The sequence below is a fragment of the Brienomyrus brachyistius genome, chromosome 10 (assembly GCF_023856365.1).
Source record: "Brienomyrus brachyistius isolate T26 chromosome 10, BBRACH_0.4, whole genome shotgun sequence".
NCBI classification, from domain to species: domain Eukaryota; kingdom Metazoa; phylum Chordata; class Actinopteri; order Osteoglossiformes; family Mormyridae; genus Brienomyrus; species Brienomyrus brachyistius.
This window is the reverse complement of record NC_064542.1, coordinates 11,203,386-11,224,612: the sequence shown is the minus strand read 5'-3', so window position 1 is coordinate 11,224,612 and position 21,227 is coordinate 11,203,386. Positions and strand designations below refer to the sequence as shown.

The window sequence follows — 21,227 nt, the reverse complement described above, 5'->3', positions numbered from 1 at the left end:
CTATTTATGGGTGTATTATACAAACATTTTTATATAGAGTAGTACAGTATTTGGATTTTTAAATGTTTTAACATGTATGATGCGTGATAGATATGTGACGCCAACTGTTGATTTGGTAAAACTGTACAGGATTGTAATTAATATGTTTTTGCTGCGTTTTCCACATGAACCAGCAGGGGGGACGCCTATTCAAAATGGATTTTCAGACAAAAGCCTTGTACAGAAGAATTTGATTGTTACAAACAGGCCCAATTCATTGAAGGTCCACACTGGCCTACCCAATCACGAGTTTAACCCACCCCAAGACTGGGCAAATGCCAACCAATCAAATTTTTTCATTAGTCTAAATAGGAATGAAGCAAGCCAATTATTAAGGAAGATACTTTGTATTCCATAGATATGCATGTCAAAACTGACCAAGTTAGATTCTGGAAGGACAGGAGGGGAACATGATGTCAAATTCACTTATTTTTTTGTTGTTCAGAAATGTGTCACATAAAGGCAAATTAAGAAGCGATCGATGGATACCTTTCACACGTATAAAATATTTTTTATAACAAAATAACTTACATGTTATACAGTGGATATAAAAAATGTACACACCCCCAGATTTGGTTTGCTTTTGAAGGAGGAGTGGGCAAATATTGCTAAGTCAGTCTATTCAAATAGACTGAATGCTATAATTAAATCAAAAGGTGCTTCAATAAAGTTTTAGTTTATGGGTCTGCACACTTATGCAACCAGCTTATTATACGTTTTTTTATTTTTTATATTTTCCTTCTAACAGATTTTTTGTTTTTCAGTTCAGTTGTACAGGTTATATGTCACATTAAAGCTGGGACAACCTGGACCTTTAATAGGGGTGTGTACATTTTTATATCCACTGTATGTTGTAACTGTAAATTTATAAGTGTTATAAAACACAACCCTGAACTAACCCCTTTAGCCCATTTAATGAGCCAGTTGGGTTCTTAATATAACGAAAGCATAAATGTCCAGGCCCAGAAATATCAGAAACCCTGTAATGCAGCTTCTTAGTCAACTCCATTATTTTCTGAGACATATTATCGGGCCATTTTATTCATACATTTGAACATTTTTCCATATTTGTTATAAATAATGGAATAAAAACTCTGGATATTTCTCGATCTAGAGGATAATTGTTTTGTTTTAAGACTACCACGAATGCAGTCAGATAAACTCTAGAAGTGTTGCATTAAATTCAGAGAAGATCGTTTGTAGAGAGCAGATATAAACAGAATTTCCCCAGTGACACACCAGGTGGAGCCACAGAGTAAGTTATTCATGCTCGATTCAGGGATATGTGACAGATCGAGGTACGCCACTAATACTCACACTCTTAGAGTGATTTTATTCTTTACTTCATCTGGAAATTTATTTGTATATTCATTTTAATGACTCCTCATGTCTAGATATGAAACTATATGAAACTTTTGTATCACAATAATAGTGATCAAAATGATCACATTATCAGTATTACTGTGTTATTGTTAAAACATGCTGAAAATGTTCAAAAAGTACTGATACACAAACCGAAACAGATTCACCGAGTTTCATGCACTCTGCATTTTTTGTTTGCATAAACATTAAAATAGTAACATTGCCAATACCTAAGGTAAACATAAGAAAACCATGTCAAATGTGCACTAACAATAAAAATTTCTGCCATGGCTTCACTGACACAAAACAAACCCAGGTTAGATGCTGCATGTGTGCACCTGTGTCTAAGAGACTGCTGCTAACTTTGGTTGATGCTGGACGATATTTAATGTAAAGTTTTCAAAGCGCGGTAATGAACCATGGTTTTAAGGATAATTAAAATTTGTAATACTAACCTTCAGTAACCATTTCATCCCAGTTTATATCATGGTCCTATTATTGTCATGCCCCCATTTGGCCAGCAGAGGTTGCTGGCCATCCTGTAATCTCCTAGTTGTTCTCATCCTAATGTAATGATCACCCACACCTGCCTTTGGTTAGTCCCTCTTTATCTGTGCATATATGTGCCTGCTCTCTCTGTGTTCCCCAGCTCGAGCATTGTTGCTGATATGGATGTTTAATGTGCTCTCTGTTCGTTGTGTTTCCTGTTCCTGCAGTGTTCCCTGTGGGCTGGTTCACACTGGTTCTGCCTCATTGTTCCTTTCTGCTCTCTGTTTGGACCCCTCACGGTTCCTTGTTTTTTGGTTCTCTGTATATCTTCCCAGTAAAGCCCCTTTCTGTTTAGCCTAAAGCTGCGTGTGGGCTGTGCTTTCTCCTACAGACACGATAATTATGCTCTTAGCAGTGGCGTCATGATCTGCCTCCGTCACCACCGTCCTGCTGGCCATCTGGTGCCCTTTCACTGGCATTCATCCCAGTAGTTTATCATCCCTTGTTATGAGATTATTGTTATTTCCCTCAGCTGCATCATGTATTCCTCAATACCAGTGTTTATATGTGCTCCTCCGTCCCGAGTTCAGCATAGTGAAGAGTAGTGGGTTGACCACACAGTCTTGGGGGGCACCTGGTCTCAGTGTGATGGTGCCACAGGACCTGTCCTATGTGCAAACAGTCTGCAGTCTTTCAGTGCGAAAGTCTAGGATTCAGTTGCAGAGTGTTAAGTTTATACTGAGCTAAAGTCTATATGAACAGTATCCTGACATAGAGATTTCTGCTGTCCAAGTATACTAAGGCTAGATGGAGTGGGGCTGATATTGCGTAATTTGTGGAGTAACTATGGAAATATGCAAACTGGATCTAATGCAGTGGAAAGGCTGACTTTAATGTGCTCCATGATTAGTCTCTCAAAGCACTGGTCACAATGATGGTTGATGTGCTACGCATGGGTGTAAATTATGGAGAGGGAGTGGTTGTAACTCCCCGGTACTCAAAACCAGCCAATAAACCCCTCTGCACCCCCTTAAATGGGTGGAGACCTCACCCCCCCCCCTAATGCTCAACCCAAAATTATGCCCTTGGTGCTATGGGATGGTAGTCATTAAGGCTACCATCTTTATTTGATTCATTGGGTTTTGAGTTGATGGTGGCTGTTTTAAAGGATGAGGGGATGGAAATCTGGCTGAGGGACGTATTAAACATGTCTGTAGGATGTCCACCAGTGGATCTGCACAGAAAGAGACCCTGTTTGTTAGGGGGTGGGATTTCCATGCAGGCACCTTGTTCTCAATATCATTTCGAGTGTATAAATTAGTCTGTCCGTGTATCATCTGCACATACCTGTGATTTACTTCTTTAGTGGCACATGATGGTTTCAAGGCAAGTGAAGCAGTGTTTCACCAAAGAAATGAAATAGACATAACATTCATATCACATAAAATATCTTTTAAATGCCAATCTATCATCATCATGACTATTTCCCTGTGAAACCAAAAAAAGTGCGGAGGTAAAAAAAATATTATTGTGCAAAATGGCACCACCATTACACCGTTGAAGGGAATTTCATTGAAGCAAAGCACTTTCGGCTTCCACTAAGCTAATATACTTTAACGTGTTTCTCATCAGCCATCACTCAAGATAACTTTATTATTAACCCTTATTCACCAATATCTCTTGTTAGTTTGTGGACAAGCCATTGACATATTCTAAATGAAAGCGGCGAGAGTTCTATTTAAAAATGCTTTGATTTGTGAATAATGTTCTTGTTGAGTGCAGCTAATCTCATGTATATACTGTAAAATAAGATCATACATTTTTTGTTCTGGATTTTTATTGTGCAAACGGAACATGTCAGTGAAATAGAGCATTTAATTTCCCACCAATCCCGTATATTACAGGACCGTATTGAATTGAAAAGTAAAATGGTATGTAGGGTTTGGAACTCGGAAAATTATAGATTGTGAAATGCAACTTCATCCTTGGGTCAGAAGGAGCTTGCATTTGGGGGACAGAATGAGAGTGAAAACTAACAGCAAAAGAAACTATAGGTAGTCCAGAGTTTGTATAATTAAAACTTTTTGGTCAGCAGTCGCTACTGGCTCTTACCACCATTTGTTTACATCATTGAAACGAATTACTATGAAAATAATGAATTTCCGACACCTGGGAGGAGCTGGGTTAGGGGAAAAGTCATAGAATAATGCTTCAGCTGGGTATTTAGCAGTTGTTGGAGGCAACGGGAGGGAAGAATTTCACAGGTCATGGGTGTGTGACGGGTGCACAGGTCTGTGCAATAAACCTGAAGTGTTTGCGTGTGATTCCTTGTCTTTCCATTATTATTCAGGTTCATAGAATTTACAAGGCAAGTAAATCCTTTGTGAGTAGAACAAACAAGAGAATTTGTCTTGAAACAGCACACAGTTGTATAACCCAGTTATATAAGTGCCCGATAAGACCCCGCAATTCTCTTCCAGTCATAATGTAGGAGCTCAAAGCATCTAGTTTCACTATGACTCTAAAGAAGTGTCTTATTTTATTTAATATGGTAGGTTAATATGCCTAGTTTGGTTGAACAGCCACTGAAAAGGGGAAACCAAGAGTTTTTTTTTTTACTTTAAAGATTTTGTTTCTGGGGGCGGCATGGTGGTGCAGTGGTTAGCACTCACACCTCTGGGACCTGGGTTCGAGTCTCCGCCTGGGTCACATGTGTGCGGAGTTTGCATGTTCTCCCCATGTCGTCGTGGGGTTTCCTCCAGGTACTCCGGTTTCCCCCCACAGTCCAAAAACATGCTGAGGTTAATTGGAGTAACTAAATTGCCCGTAAGTGTGCATGTGTGAGTGAATGGTGTGTGAGTGTGCTCTGCGATGGGCTGGCCCCCCATCCTGGGTTGTTCCCAGCCTCGTGCCCATTGCTTCTGGGATAGGCTCCGGACCCCCCGCGACCCAGTAGGATAAGCGGTTTGAAAAATGGATGGATGGATGGATGGATCTTGATTCCTATGGCTCAGTTAGATTTTATGCTAAACATTCATTTTGGGATGGCTGAAGCAAAATGAACAGAACTGAAAAATGCTTATAAGTTTCAGTGTTGGGGCACACATAGATTAATGGGATATACTTGGTACTGGACGATTCTGTTCATCCAGTAATTATTTTCTCAAAAGCAGGGAGAACTGTAAAAACAGTACAGAGAGGTAAGAAGCATGCACTGGTGCGGCACACTGCCAGACCCACCACCTCAGGGATGAGATCCCGAGTGTAGGGCTCCGTGCAGAGGGTGATACCTCAACACTACTCTGGATGAAACACTGTCAGTTTTTCTTGCAGTGGCTGGAGAGCCAATCCTGCCACCAGCCTTTGAATTTCCCTGTAAGTTGGAGGACGTCCTTGTAGGGCTGGAAGTAGATGACCATGTTGCCCAGGACAAAACATTAGACATTTACATGATTAAAACCAGCAACCTTCCAATTGTTGGCACAGATCCCTAGCCGCAACCACTCAGTAGAATGTGACATAATTACTAATTGTTATTGTCGCTTCTTCTGGTTGTTTGGGTGTGTCCATGTGCGTGATTAGGTGGCCATTTGCGTTATACATTAAATCAGAGACAGCAAGTGCAAAGTTAACCTATAGTGTGATCATATGGCCTTTGAACATGCTACTCTGTGTAGCCATACCTGAGGAATCATCAGTACTGTTCTTGGGTGGGATGTGGAAAAAGTTCTTTCTAGGACATAAAACAGAGTCCAGATTTTTAGTGATATGAGTGCAGAGAGCAGATGCTCTACACGTAATTTGGATGAGTAAATATGGAGGGATTTTATACCAGCACTGCATTGATTATAATGAAAAACAATTCATTAAAAATTTTGATTTACATTGTAGTCTCATCTTGTATGTCACTATTCTTAAACAAAAAGTACCGTTTGGTGTGGTATCTGAATACTTTGCACTGCATTGCGGAATGTGAGTAATGCACTGAGTAAAATGCTTATCACTAAGGTGGAGCTGGGCGTGATTTTGCAGCACTGATAAACTGTGCTGATTTTCAGGGAAAATCTACTGCAAGGTGAAGGAAGTCCAGGAAACCACCACAACTTTTTCCTGCTTCTTCATTTATAACAAAAAAATATATTCCTAATATTATATGTTTCATATAATTCAGGTTAAATGCTTTAGTTTTCTAGTAACACAGCAATCGCTTCACTCAACAGCATTTTGACTTCAATTAAGGGCCCTACATGCTACTTTCCACTGGATACTCTGGTCTTTAAATCTGCTTTTTATACTTAAAAACATGTTTAAACGATCAATACACCAACTTTTGATTGATTTATATTTTTAAAAAGTCTGACTTGAAATTTATTTCAGGTTAGGAGCAACTTTCCCTGTCACAGTATCTTTATGAGAAGGTAGACTCTAGAGTCTTTATTTTGCTTGTGTGATTCATGAAATACAGCGAGAGAATGTTGAAAGTTAAAGGTTCTTTTGGCTGGCTGTAAACTACCTAAGGAGTTTTATATTATATATATTTATTAGACACTTTTCTCTAATACAGTGTTTCCCAGTTCAGTTTGGGGACCCACAACTGGTCCATGTTTCTGCTCCCTCCTTGCTCCCTAGGCAGCAAAAATGTTCACTGTGCTGTATGTGGGTCCCTGAGGACCGGATTGTGAAACCCCACTCAAAAGCAACATTTAAGAGAAAAGCTCACAGGGTCACAGAGGAGGGCCAGCAATCAGAGTTAAGGGTGATATGAGTACTCTATCATGTACAGAATGTGGGATTTGAACCAATGGCCTGAAACGTGCCAGAAATTCACACAACCCCCTCAAGGAATTTATTTCAGGATGTTTTTTTATCATGGGGTTAGGAGCTATTTGTTCACCAGTAAAACCTCTAATAAATTGGCCCTCTTGATTTGCATTCCATTTTTCTTGTTGCATAGATGCCGATTTAATCCAAAGTGACTTTGCCGCTTTTTATTTTGAGCTAGGTGTTTCACTACAGCAGTCTGAGCTAAACACATTTCCTTAGTCTAATACAGCAAGACCTGTTTGTTCTCTGGTGCCTGATGTAAGCTGTTTTTGTCTCTTAACCAAGATGATAACCTTGTTTTTGGGTAGCTGAGTGATGTGATGGTTATGATGCTGCATTCATTTAGGTAAAATATCAGGGTTTTACAAACTGATGCTGTGTGGCTTTGGGACGCTGGTCTACATTACGTGACAGGTGGCACTGGAGGGAACCTTGGACACCTTCGAATCAGGGTGGGTGCCTTTACGCAATGGGTTTTATACATGAAATCAACACGTGGAGCAATTCAGTGGGGTTACTGACACACCTACAAACACTTGGATACTGTTACCCTGTAAAAAAACAGCTCTCAGCTGGTACGCACCTCCGTTTTTATCTCGGACAGTTACTGATTGACGATTCGGCTTACAACTAGCTATGAGTATAATGCGGGGAAAGTGCAAAATCCCCCCAACCTCCCTTTTCTCTATCAACATCCTCATTCAAACCATGCCAGGTATATATAAGGCTCAGTGATTGTTCCCATCTCATCTTTTCAGCTAACTTACCAACGTAAGTTAGCTATGGATCAAATTAGATTCATATTAATTCTCGCTTGGATAAGTGGTTATAATGCAATAACAAAAACATATGATTGGTAAGCAACATATTTTTCTTTGTAATATGGTTGGCTTTCTTATATATTTACCAATTTTTATTTTTGTTCAATAATTGTATGTCTTTGTTTGCTTATTAAAAATTGCCTTTGAAGGTAATTTTGCTAAATATTTTGCTGGTCAGATAAATTTTTCACAGACATAGCACTAAAACAAATATGGCAACAAGACATGTCTATAAATGTTTACAAATGATAATAATATCTGGAAATTACCTCAGAATTAGATATCGACATTAGAAGGACTGTGTGTCAGATTCTAAATTTATGGAAATATTACTGCTTGTGTTCAGTAGAGTATTCCTGGTAATTAATGTATTTAGGATTTTTTTTTTTTACTTGGATTTTGAAATCACATGACAGTAGCCGTCGCGGTCTGCGTTCAAGCTGTGTAACCTCAGAATGACGCCAATGGATGGGACACTGATTATATGAGATGATCTTTAATGGGGTTTGGTTTTATTGCAGCATCATATGCCCAGACTAAATGTCATGATAGTGAAGGGCATCAGCCATCCTCCTGACTCACAATGACCCAGTACCAGATAACCAGTCACGGAAGGCCAGTGAATGAATGAATGAGGAACAATACATTTTCGTGCATAAAAGATGCATATAATAAAAGATGTAGGGTGCTGGGGTGTGGTGCAGCGGGTTATTGGCTGTTCAAGCCCCAGCCTCAGCACAATAGTCACATGTCCATCGGCCCCTAAAACCCCAGCTCCCAGTGCTTGGCATGTTGTGGTTGACCCTGCACTGTGACCCCTCCCCATGCTTGCTGTCACCCATGCATGTGTACCATGGAGAGCAAGAGGAGGTAGACAAGAAGAGAATTTCCCCACAGAGATGAGCAAAGTATTACTCTATAAAATGCATGAGGTTATTTTCAAAAACTGAGTTTCTAATGACACACATTATCACACAGGAGTTAAAAACGATCTTTAATGGCAGCATTTTCCATGACATTCATTGTACTTCTTATTTTCTTTTCTGAAGGAATGTAAACCAGTCATTAACAAGAGAAGAAAATGGTAAGTCAATACGTGTTAGAAAGTAAGGAGTATACTTCCTTTTTGGGACAGGAAAATGGTGGGTCTGGTCTAGACTGTGCTATAAGACAGCATTAAGGTTCTCCGTCTGATAAAACACACACACAATCAACCTTGCTCAACTTCTTATCCAGTACAAATAAAAATGTAACTAGATAATGAAATGTATAAAGGCAACAGAGCCATTTAGTGACAACCAGACATTGTGTTACACCCATGAGAAACTGTTAATCATTTACAGTTTTATAAGCAAATTAAAACAGCACTATAACCACATTGAAGATATTGCAACATCTTTGAAAGGTTGTGGTGATGTCACAACTGTAACAGATCGAAACATATCTTCAGTAATTACCTATCAATCCAAAGTCACACAAGTTCAATGCGCATCTAGGGAGATGTTGGGCATAAAGCAGGAAACACTCTGCATGGGACATTAACCTGTTTCCTGGCCCTCACTTAAATCAGATACTGAGAGCAATTTGGGATCACCTAAAGCTTGCATTTTTAGATCGTAATAAAATACTACTACTGATGTATAACATTTGTGTCTCCATGCTGTAAATATTTTCCGAAGTGGTCCTTACATTCAGATTTCTTCAATTTTTACCCCGTAGCTGTCCTGACATCATGTGACTTCAACAACAACAACGTTCCTTTTTGCCAATTTCGGCAAGACGTTGACGATGACAGCGATTGGACCCGCCATCGCGGACCAACACCCACCAATGGCACCGGACCAGAAGGGGACTACCCCAGTGGCGGTCAGTACTGATCCATCAAAAGCCCATGCATGTTCCTTAGTTCTTGTAAATCTTCAGACTACTGAATGACTACTGAATTTGAGTTCCTAACTGATGCTTTCCCCTCTCTCGCTTACCAGATGGTTACTACATTTACCATGAGTGTGACAATGTGGCTAGTAGACAGAAAGCTCGCCTGATCAGTCCTGCAATCCACAGCAGTTTGCCTCAAATATGTGTTCAGTTCTGGTACTATATGTACGGTAGTGACCACCTCAACCATCTAGCTGTTCTGGTCCGTGACTCCGGCACAGAGGAGAAGGTCTGGGAGAAAGTGGGTTTCCAGAGTCCTTCTTGGCTCGGAGCTGATTTGACCGTGACGACACCTGTTGGCCAGACTGTCAATGTGAGTTTCTCTGTTCTGAGTTTTCCTTTATTTTTGGAGCGAGGGAAAAGTAAGTAGTACAAGTAGTACATAGTGATGCACTGTCAGCAATCAGCTGGCATGATGACTCAGTCAGTAACACCGTTGCCTCCCACTTCGCATTAGCTCTTGTTGCGTGTGGAGGTTGCATGTTCGCCCCAGGTTGGGTGGGCTTCCTCTGGCCTCCACTAGTAGACCAATGATGTGTTGCTAGGCCTACAGCCATCTCTGAAGTGCTTGTAAAGCATGATTATGTGTGTAGGCATACTGCAATGGGTTGGCACCTTGTCCAGCGTGTACCTTGGCTTTGTGCACTCTGCTGGCCAGGATAGGCTCCAGGACTCCCTGCAACCCAGTTCAGGATAAGTGGCTGAAAGAATCACGGCTGGATATTTGGCAATGGCTGCAGCATAGCTGTAGTATGAATCCATTTAAACAATGAACGGATTAACGTTTGCAGCATGTTGATGTCTGAATGTTATTACAGTGTTCTTGGAACCATTTAACTACTTATTTGTGCTCGTATTCAGTGTCTGATTTAACCTTATATCCACCTGAGATTCTAAACATGTCCACAGATTGTGTTTGAGGCTATGAGAGGGACCACGTCATCCTGTGACACAGCTCTAGACAACATAATTATCAGTGAAGGAGCTTGCCCTGGTATGTCTCCTCTAAACTTACATTCGTCTTTTTGTTCAGTCAAGGAAATGAACACTTAATGTTCGGTTATACATTAATGGTGATGTTTGTAATGATGGTGTGGAACTACATAAATGTTTAAAATTGAGTCAAAGAAATAAACTTGTAGGTTTTACGATGCACTGCTAAGGTCTTCCAGGGAATGTTTTGCATTGCAGTTGTCACCATATGTCAGAAAGATATTCCAACATGCCAAATTTCAACAAGTATTGTTAAGCAGAATTAACCATTTTTCAATATTATGTTTTACTGAAGGCTGTTTGTCAGAATGTGACTTTGACACCTTCGATGACTTGTGTGGCTGGACTACTGAAGCACCAGCAGAAATCTTTGGCTGGGAGCAGTGGCCTGGGTCCACAGAAACAGAGGGAACTGGGCCGGATGATGACTACTCCAAGCCCGGGCGTGAGTGACACTGCACACATTGCGCAGCCTATGGCCAGACAGCTCAGTAACAGGGAACTGTATGGGATGGAATCTCATACTTATATTGTCTGGAAGGCAGAAGTTTATAGTATGACTTTGGTTGACTGTATAACTAAAATCTGATAGAATAAGAAAATCTAATAGTCCGATTAAATGGCGTAGTCGAGCTATAACGGTAGCCATGCATGTAAATGTAGTGACAGTTTGTTGTTGTTAAAATAAAATTAATTTAAATTAAACTGTCTATTTGATTTTCTGGAGGAAAATGAATTGTTTAGATAAACTGACTAATCGGTAAAACGTTTGACAGATTAATCCATAGAAAAATAGTTGTTAGTGGTAGCACTATTCAAAACCATTTTTTGTTCATCTCCATCCTGACAAGACACTACCCTTTAATCACATACGCCACACAGCAGGCCACAACATATTTAAAGTAGAGAACAAAGAAGAAATGATATTCATCACAGAAGTTCTGATAATGGCCTCCTTTGTTTTCTGCACAGTTGGCCTATACCTACTTTTGGACTCGAGTTATGCCAAGAAAGGAGCGGCAGCAGAGCTCTTAAGCCCTGCCATTTCCTCAGCAGGCTGTCTGCAGCTCTCTTTCCACTACTACATGTATGGTACTGCCACCACAATGACAATCAATGTCTACGCTATCCCTGCGGGTAAGAACCTCAAAGGCAATATGTGTCAAGTTCCTCTTAGTTTTCATGCTAATCTGGTGTATGTTAGAATCTGTTTGCATGTTATGGAAATCTGTCTGTCTGCTAAGGCGGCACACTGGGAGCCCCCCTGATGAGTCTAATAGGGAATCAAGGGCGGGGCTGGAAGAAGGCAGAGGCGCACTATGCTGGCAAAGGAGACATACAGGTGCTGCACGACTGGTCACTCTACTTGCATATTTATACTACATTGCCCAGTATTTCTTGCCACATGAATAGATATTCCGCAACTTGATACTGATACTTTATTGCCCCCAGTTTGTGATCCAAGGTGTTTATGGAGAGACCGACAAGACAGACCTGGCTGTGGACAGTGTCTGTGTTACAGCATGTCAAGGTGCCCAAACGTCTTCAGCATTTACTTCTTCAGTAATTACTATACAATGGCTTTCAGCATTTACCTAAAATAATGTGGAATATTAGAACGAGCTGTCCCTGCTGTAAGCCTATACTAGTAATGTGGGAGGATGATGGACAGGTGGAAAATAGGTTGTAACCATAAAAAAAACTTTTACAAAATCCATCTCTATGAATTAAAATCTGCATTGCATCTGTAATAATTTAGCAACCAACAAAAATAAAAGAAAAATAAAAGAATGAGGTTGTTTTATATCTGAAATTAATCAAACCCTGGGTAATTTTAAGAAAAAATATGCAATTTAATGTAATCTCCAGGAACATCAACTACCAGTAAACCATCAACCACATCAACAGCAACCACAACAAAACCACCAACTACCACCACTAAACCACCACCAACAACTCCACCAGGTGAGCAATTTATGACAGTTACACAACAGCTCTATTTGAACTTTAGATTAAATAAGAGATTTCTATTGAACCTCTGACTATTATCTTCTCCTCTTCTGCTACCCACCCTACAGTGGAATGTCCCCCCAACTCCCAGTACATTCAATGCGGACCAGCATGCATCCCAAGCTGCCAGGAACCATCCAGCAACTGCACCGGGTCTTGCATCAGCGGCTGCTTCTGTGACCCAGGCTATGTGTACCGCGGAAAACGCTGCGTGCCCCTTCACGAGTGTGGCTGTTTAGACGAGCATGACAACTATTATGAGGTAGAAGCGCAGGGTGTGAAGACACAAATTTCTGCAAAATAATCTGCAATTACCTGAATTTCACTTCATTATATCTACTATATTTAACTGAGAGTGTGAATATTATGTTTTGTGAGGGTCTGCTCATTTAAAATATAAAGCCTCTTCACTTAGTACTGTCCTACCTCAACTAATTCAGTTTGTTAAATGTTATCTGACTGTGGGATTAAAAGACAAGTCACTGGACAATCTATTAGAATCAGGTCCTCCCTGAAAACAGCACCGTCTCTTCTGTCTCTTTTTCGTGACGTTCCAACTACAGTCGGGAGAGATTGTCTTTGGTGACGGCTGCTCCAAGCTTTGCCGCTGTGCTGGAAACTACACACTCAGCTGTGTGGACAACTCCTGTATTCCCACGGAGGAGTGTCGAGAGGTCAATGGCGTGTCAGGCTGCTACCCCAAAGGTAGGGAACCTAAAGTCTCAGTAAATATTAGCCTTAACCAAATGTTCACACATGACTGAGTGATTTTGCTTATACGCAGCAGATTTGTAAACAACAGCAATATTCTTATGTGTGCAATGTACAGCTACTTGAAATCAGCGCTGGCCTATTTTCCTTGCCTGTTGGAGTGCATAATGTTCATTGCATCCTTCAGCATCTTCCCACCAATTATGTTTAACCTTCTATATTAATCTGCTTCCAATGTTACTCTCCAGACACGTCCACCTGCACAGTGTCAGGTGACCCGCACTATACCACGTTTGATCGACGTTACTACGACTTCATGGGCAACTGCAGCTACCTGTTGGCCAAGCCATGCAACACCACCTTGGCCCCACCCTTCGCAGTGTATGCCGACAACGAGAACCGATACAACGTCCTGTCCGTCAGCTACCTGAAAGCTGTGCATGTACACACCCTGGGAGTTGTCGTGTCGATCTTGAAGGGTGGAGTGGTGCAGGTGAGACAGGGAGCTCCACAGAGTCACAGTAGCAATGGGGGCATCAAATTAGACTTATGTTTCTGCAGATCAAGGAGTAAGTGAGAAGGATGAGCTTAACTATCAAAGAGAGAACTCCATGCCTGAATAGACTGATGAGTATGCTGCATCCCTCACTGTGATCTCCTCCCGCAGGTGAATGGGACCACAGTAAACCTGCCTGCCAACCCGGCACAGGGACTGTCTGTCTTCCAGCAGGGGACACTCTGCACAGTGGTGGCAGATTTTGGGGTGACTGTGCGCTATGATGGCAACCACTACATGGACATCAAAGTTACCAGCGAGTGAGTTACACCACAGGATATTAATTACTCTGTTCATGAACACATTCATCACTTTCTAGTGTTTCCACCACTGCAGTAATTCACTTATGGTTTCAGCTAAAAGATCTTGCCCTTTGCCTTTCTCTGTACAGCTACAAGAATGTTCTTTGTGGTCTGTGTGGTGACTACAATGCAAACCCCAATGATGACTTCCGTACTCCTGCTGGTCAACTCGTCACAGATGCCAACGAGTTTGGCCACAGCTGGAATTCTGATCCTAAGTGAGAACAACTTGATTGCATTAAAAGTGTGAAATGGAGTTGGGTTAATCTCCCAGGTAATGTCATGACTTTATTGCCGACTTCTTGCAGCTGCAACAAGAAACCCAATGAGACCATCCCTGAATGCACAGACAATGAGCTGGATGTGTTCCAGAGTCCAGCATATTGTGGAATCTTGCTGGACGACAAGGGACCATTCGCTGTCTGTCACCCAAGGGTCAACCCCAATGTGAGTTACCATGTCAAAACATATATCATTCAAGGTTAAAGTCAGAAATGCTCATAACGTTTCAGTGACTAGTAATCATCAGATTGCACCGAGTTATCCAAAGTAGAAGAGGATTTATCATTCCGGTAAATTGAGATCTCCCTCTGCAGAAATTCTTCAAAGATTGTCTGTTTGACCTCTGCGCTCTGGGTGGAGCTCAGTCATCATTGTGTGAGGCTCTGGAGTCCTACGTCAAGGAGTGCCAGGACCGAGGAGTTGATGTGGGGCCCTGGAGGAATAGCACCTTCTGTCGTGAGTGGCTGCTACTTTGCAGTAATCACTTATGGCCCATTCTTGAAATGGTGTTTATTTAAAGACCCAAAACTGCAACCATTTCATATGACACAACTGTACCATATAACTGCTTCTCCACAGCTCTACGCTGCCCCCCCAACAGCCACTATGAGGTGTGTGCCCCCGTCTGCCCTCCATCCTGCACCCCTCCCAGTCCAGAGCAGTGCAACAGCCCATGCGCAGAGGGATGCGTTTGCGACCCAGGATACGTCTACAGCTCAGGGCAGTGTGTCAAACGAGAGACCTGTGGCTGCCAGTACAATGGGCAGTACTACCAGGTGAGGTGGCTACATTGTTATGTGGTGTCAGTACGTCCATTTCATTATTCTGACAGCAACTGACACCTCTGGTCTTTCTCACAGCCAGGAGAAGAATTCTACACCGAGGGCTGTCAGTCAAAATGCAAGTGTGAGGGTGGTGTTGTGACTTGCACAGAAGGTTCATGTCCTCCACAACACATCTGTGAGCTTCAGAACGGACAGCTTGGCTGCTACCCCATAAGTAAGATCTCTCATTTATTGTCGATCTACTGCCATTAAATATGAACAGAGACATTCACATTAACCTCACTGGCTCATTCTGAAGGTACAGAGGACTGCATCATATCTGGAGACCCACACTATACCACTTTTGATGGAAAATACTACACTTTCATGGGAACCTGCACCTACACCTTGGCCAGGAGTTGCCAGAATAAGACAGGTACAGTGGCACCATATTTCATCAGCTTCATTTCTAAAGCTTCAGCACTATTACAAAATTTCTATATTTCTAAGCTTAAAGTACACTGACTGGTACAATCCACACTCTACATATATATATATAGCTGAGATAAGATATCCCCAGTACTGGTGTGTCTCTGTCAAACTACTTTGGGGAGCATCTGTACTTTACTCTCTGTTGGACTCATGTGGCCTTTGCTAAATTTCTAGGGCCCTGGTTCTCAGTGGAGGCCAAGAATGAAGAAAGGGGAGTAGCAGGTGTCTCATACCTGCGCAAATTGTATGTGACTGTCAATGGAGTCACAGTCACACTGATGAAGAGCAGGAGGACATTGGTTAGTAGAAACTGGTGTGCTCCTAGCCACTGGGAATTGTGCTGTGGTAATGGATTAAGGGACTTAATTCTTCATGCCTTCATCATCTGATCGTCTGTTCAGGGCAGTCTGATATCCAGCAGAGACTGTCATCATTCTCCAACTCCATATCCTTCATGATGAAAATGTAGTCTTGCTTATTCCTTGTATTGTGACACTCTGCTCTCTCCCTCCCTCCCTCCCTCTCAGGTGAACGGACTGCAGGTCTCCCTGCCTCACTCGCCCTCTCCATTCATCTCTCTCTCCCTGGCTGGTCAATATGTCACCCTGCAGACCACCTTTGGTCTGACTGTGCGCTGGGATGGAAACCACTATGCTCAAATCTCTGTCCCCAGGTGAGTCTCGGAAGAGAAGGTCAACAAATCACGTGAGGGTAGGAATTAAGGACATAACCTTGAAGTAGCCCCAATATTGTACGATTGGTGGCTCAGTTTTATCTCAAGTCAGTAATTTCACTCTTTTGGTTTTGACCCTTCAGCTCCTACTCTGAGCAAATGTGTGGTCTCTGTGGAGACTACGATGGAAACTCCAACAACGACTTCAAAAAGCCAGGTGGTGCATTAGCTGGTAACTCGGATGAGTTTGGCAACAGTTGGCAAACAGAAGAGGATGAAGATGACAGGTCAGTTCCCATACCTGTGCTCCTGTTACTTTAATATGGAACATTTGTGTTCCACATCACACCATAATTGTTTTTTTTTTGTTTCACAGGTGTGAGTCTGACAACAAACCTGACCCCCCTTGTGACCCCAGCCTGGAAGCAGAGGTTTCCAAACCAGAGAAATGTGGGAAGCTGAATGACACTCAGGGACCGTTTAGGTGAGCACACACGTCATAGGTTGCAGCTCCTGCTTTTCGAGTAATATTGACAAACTGGAACAATCCCCGAATCAGCTGAATTGAGTGATGACAGGTTTCAAGTACCCTTGCATTTGTAACTTAACTATGGTATAATGAGTGATGAATCTAAGATATTTGTTGCTTTAGCTCCAGTCTCATGCCTGTTTGTCCTGCATGGGCTCTATCCCTCATTAGGGACTGCATAAAGGTGGTGGACCCCCGGACCTACTTCCTCAGCTGTGTATATGACATGTGTCGTTACGACGGACTTCTGCAGACCTTGTGTGACCAGTTGCAGGCATACACAGATGCTTGTTTGAGTGCTGGAGCACCAGTCCACCAGTGGAGGGACCCGGACTTCTGTCGTGAGTCTGAGGATTAAATATACACTATGAGATCAAATATAATGATGACTGAACTGAAACACCAGGCTGCACAATATGAAAGTGTGTGCTGAGCGAAACATCTCCGTCTGCTGCAGCTCTGCCATGCCCACCCAACAGCCACTACTCCCTGTGTGTGAGCTGTCCAGAGACCTGCGTGGGACCGAATGTAGGAGGGCCAGGTTGTGTAGAGCGCTGTGTGGAGGGATGCCAGTGTGATCCCGGATTTGTTCTCAGCAACGATCGCTGTGTCCCTCTCAAAGACTGCGGCTGTGTGGACCCTGAGGGCGCTTACCATCCAGTGAGCCTCCTTCCTAAAGCAAATGATCAAACTCCCATCTCTGTACCATATGAAATGGCAGGATAAAAGCTGTGTCTGTTTGTCCTTTAGGCTAACGAGAGCTGGTACCTGGAGAGTTGTACCCAGCGATGTTTGTGTCGAGGAGAAGGAGTGATCGAGTGTCACGAAACTAGCTGTGGCCCTTCAGAGACCTGTCAGCTGCAAGACGGAGAATATGGTTGTCATCCTCTAGGTATGACACACAGTATATCGGCTTTGAACTTTTAACCACATGGAGCATTTATGGAGGTGCCTCTGAAGGGCAAATGCATCTGGTTCAATAGAAATTTCATATTTTTCCAGCATATAGAAAAGCTGTCGTGATTGTATTAATGTGAAGCTTCTGAACATGGCTCTCCTGCACAGTGACTGAATGGTCCTAAGTTTCCAGTGTAAAAGGGAGAGGAAATGTCTTCAATTGTATAAAATATTTGCATTAGTTATATGTAAGGTTGGGTGTCACAAAATTTAGAAATTCCAACAAATGGTAGTGAAGAGATTTCAAAAAGGAGTCATCATCAAATCAGTTCTAAATGTCTCATCATTGCTATAAAATGTTTATTATTTTATATTGAAAGAAAAACAAAAGAATGTCAGAATTTAACTATTCACTTCTTTCCATCAACACTTACCACGTCTAAACCAACAACATCAACAGTAACTACCACTAAACCACCAACTACCACCACCACTAGACCACCACCAACCACTCCCCCAGGTAAGCAGTTTGTGTCAGTTACACAAAAGCCCCGCTATTGCAACTTTAAACAGCAGAAATTTCTGTGTAACCTCTGACTATTATCTTCTCCTCTTCTGCTACCCACCCTACAGTGGAATGTCCCCCCAACTCCCAGTACATTCAATGTGGACCAGCATGCATCCCAAGCTGCCAGGAACCATCCAGCAACTGCACCGGGTCTTGCATCAGCGGCTGCTTCTGTGACCCAGGCTATGTGTACCGCGGAAAACGCTGCGTGCCCCTTCACGAGTGTGGCTGTTTAGACGAGCATGACAACTATTATGAGGTAGAAGCGCAGGGTGTGAAGACACAAATTTCTGCAAAATAATCTGCAATTACCTGAATTTCACTTCATTATATCTACTATATTTAACTGAGAGTGTGAATATTATGTTTTGTGAGGGTCTGCTCATTTAAAATATAAAGCCTCTTCACTTAGTACTGTCCTACCTCAACTAATTCAGTTTGTTAAATGTTATCTGACTGTGGGATTAAAAGACAAGTCACTGGACAATCTATTAGAATCAGGTCCTCCCTGAAAACAGCACCGTCTCTTCTGTCTCTTTTTCGTGACGTTCCAACTACAGTCGGGAGAGATTGTCTTTGGTGACGGCTGCTCCAAGCTTTGCCGCTGTGCTGGAAACTACACACTCAGCTGTGTGGACAACTCCTGTATTCCCACGGAGGAGTGTCGAGAGGTCAATGGCGTGTCAGGCTGCTACCCCAAAGGTAGGGAACCTAAAGTCTCAGTAAATATTAGCCTTAACCAAATGTTCACACATGACTGAGTGATTTTGCTTATACGCAGCAGATTTGTAAACAACAGCAATATTCTTATGTGTGCAATGTACAGCTACTTGAAATCAGCGCTGGCCTATTTTCCTTGCCTGTTGGAGTGCATAATGTTCATTGCATCCTTCAGCATCTTCCCACCAATTATGTTTAACCTTCTATATTAATCTGCTTCCAATGTTACTCTCCAGACACGTCCACCTGCACAGTGTCAGGTGACCCGCACTATACCACGTTTGATCGACGTTACTACGACTTCATGGGCAACTGCAGCTACCTGTTGGCCAAGCCATGCAACACCACCTTGGCCCCACCCTTCGCAGTGTATGCCGACAACGAGAACCGATACAACGTCCTGTCCGTCAGCTACCTGAAAGCTGTGCATGTACACACCCTGGGAGTTGTCGTGTCGATCTTGAAGGGTGGAGTGGTGCAGGTGAGACAGGGAGCTCCACAGAGTCACAGTAGCAATGGGGGCATCAAATTAGACTTATGTTTCTGCAGATCAAGGAGTAAGTGAGAAGGATGAGCTTAACTATCAAAGAGAGAACTCCATGCCTGAATAGACTGATGAGTATGCTGCATCCCTCACTGTGATCTCCTCCCGCAGGTGAATGGGACCACAGTAAACCTGCCTGCCAACCCGGCACAGGGACTGTCTGTCTTCCAGCAGGGGACACTCTGCACAGTGGTGGCAGATTTTGGGGTGACTGTGCGCTATGATGGCAACCACTACATGGACATCAAAGTTACCAGCGAGTGAGTTACACCACAGGATATTAATTACTCTGTTCATGAACACATTCATCACTTTCTAGTGTTTCCACCACTGCAGTAATTCACTTATGGTTTCAGCTAAAAGATCTTGCCCTTTGCCTTTCTCTGTACAGCTACAAGAATGTTCTTTGTGGTCTGTGTGGTGACTACAATGCAAACCCCAATGATGACTTCCGTACTCCTGCTGGTCAACTCGTCACAGATGCCAACGAGTTTGGCCACAGCTGGAATTCTGATCCTAAGTGAGAACAACTTGATTGCATTAAAAGTGTGAAATGGAGTTGGGTTAATCTCCCAGGTAATGTCATGACTTTATTGCCGACTTCTTGCAGCTGCAACAAGAAACCCAATGAGACCATCCCTGAATGCACAGACAATGAGCTGGATGTGTTCCAGAGTCCAGCATATTGTGGAATCTTGCTGGACGACAAGGGACCATTCGCTGTCTGTCACCCAAGGGTCAACCCCAATGTGAGTTACCATGTCAAAACATATATCATTCAAGGTTAAAGTCAGAAATGCTCATAACGTTTCAGTGACTAGTAATCATCAGATTGCACCGAGTTATCCAAAGTAGAAGAGGATTTATCATTCCGGTAAATTGAGATCTCCCTCTGCAGAAATTCTTCAAAGATTGTCTGTTTGACCTCTGCGCTCTGGGTGGAGCTCAGTCATCATTGTGTGAGGCTCTGGAGTCCTACGTCAAGGAGTGCCAGGACCGAGGAGTTGATGTGGGGCCCTGGAGGAATAGCACCTTCTGTCGTGAGTGGCTGCTACTTTGCAGTAATCACTTATGGCCCATTCTTGAAATGGTGTTTATTTAAAGACCCAAAACTGCAACCATTTCATATGACACAACTGTACCATATAACTGCTTCTCCACAGCTCTACGCTGCCCCCCCAACAGCCACTATGAGGTGTGTGCCCCCGTCTGCCCTCCATCCTGCACCTCTCCCAGTCCAGAGCAGTGCAACAGCCCATGCGCAGAGGGATGCGTTTGCGACCCAGGATACGTCTACAGCTCAGGGCAGTGTGTCAAACGAGAGACCTGTGGCTGCCAGTACAATGGGCAGTACTACCAGGTGAGGTGGCTACATTGTTATGTGGTGTCAGTACGTCCATTTCATTATTCTGACAGCAACTGACACCTCTGGTCTTTCTCACAGCCAGGAGAAGAATTCTACACCGAGGGCTGTCAGTCAAAATGCAAGTGTGAGGGTGGTGTTGTGACTTGCACAGAAGGTTCATGTCCTCCACAACACATCTGTGAGCTTCAGAACGGACAGCTTGGCTGCTATCCCATAAGTAAGATCTCTCATTTATTGTCGATCTACTGCCATTAAATATGAACAGAGACATTCACATTAACCTCACTGGCTCATTCTGAAGGTACAGAGGACTGCATCATATCTGGAGACCCACACTATACCACCTT

The 21,227-nt window shown here is 42.8% G+C and overlaps 4 protein-coding genes and 1 long non-coding RNA gene across 5 annotated transcripts in view; all 5 read left to right on the top strand.

Moving 5' to 3' along the window:
- The first annotated feature begins 7,422 nt into the window (after positions 1-7,422).
- Positions 7,423-11,032, top strand: LOC125750171 (zonadhesin-like). Its single transcript, XM_049027597.1, has 5 exons — positions 7,423-7,429; positions 9,255-9,401; positions 9,521-9,786; positions 10,383-10,467; positions 10,762-11,032. Exons 1-5 carry the CDS (start codon positions 7,423-7,425, stop codon positions 10,917-10,919), a joined length of 663 nt encoding a protein of 220 aa, XP_048883554.1. The 3' UTR covers positions 10,920-11,032.
- A 499-nt stretch (positions 11,033-11,531) lies between these two features.
- LOC125750264 (uncharacterized) lies at positions 11,532-12,402 on the top strand. Its single transcript, XR_007400312.1, has 3 exons — positions 11,532-11,808; positions 11,919-11,997; positions 12,336-12,402. It is a non-coding gene; the product is annotated as an uncharacterized LOC125750264 (long non-coding RNA).
- A 306-nt stretch (positions 12,403-12,708) lies between these two features.
- On the top strand, positions 12,709-16,286 carry LOC125750260 (zonadhesin-like). The gene is made up of 10 exons (XM_049027763.1): positions 12,709-13,181; positions 13,436-13,680; positions 13,855-14,003; positions 14,135-14,263; positions 14,354-14,492; positions 14,642-14,783; positions 14,907-15,103; positions 15,188-15,326; positions 15,758-15,882; positions 16,111-16,286. The coding sequence occupies exons 2-10, from the start codon at positions 13,504-13,506 to the stop codon at positions 16,258-16,260; spliced, it is 1,347 nt and encodes a 448-aa protein (XP_048883720.1). The 5' UTR covers positions 12,709-13,181; positions 13,436-13,503; the 3' UTR covers positions 16,261-16,286.
- Positions 16,287-16,723: 437 nt separating this feature from the next.
- The window catches only part of LOC125750262 (IgGFc-binding protein-like), a 53,641-nt gene continuing 49,137 nt past the window's right edge, over positions 16,724-21,227 (top strand). Inside the window, exons 1-3 of the mRNA XM_049027765.1 lie at positions 16,724-16,740; positions 16,957-17,126; positions 17,243-17,445. Coding sequence (XP_048883722.1) covers positions 17,012-17,126; positions 17,243-17,445 — 318 coding nt within the window. The 5' untranslated portion in view covers positions 16,724-16,740; positions 16,957-17,011. The remainder of the gene's footprint in view (positions 16,741-16,956; positions 17,127-17,242; positions 17,446-21,227) is intronic.
- Positions 18,480-20,390, top strand: LOC125750261 (zonadhesin-like). Its single transcript, XM_049027764.1, has 5 exons — positions 18,480-18,952; positions 19,207-19,451; positions 19,626-19,774; positions 19,906-20,034; positions 20,125-20,390. The coding sequence occupies exons 2-5, from the start codon at positions 19,275-19,277 to the stop codon at positions 20,300-20,302; spliced, it is 633 nt and encodes a 210-aa protein (XP_048883721.1). The 5' UTR covers positions 18,480-18,952; positions 19,207-19,274; the 3' UTR covers positions 20,303-20,390.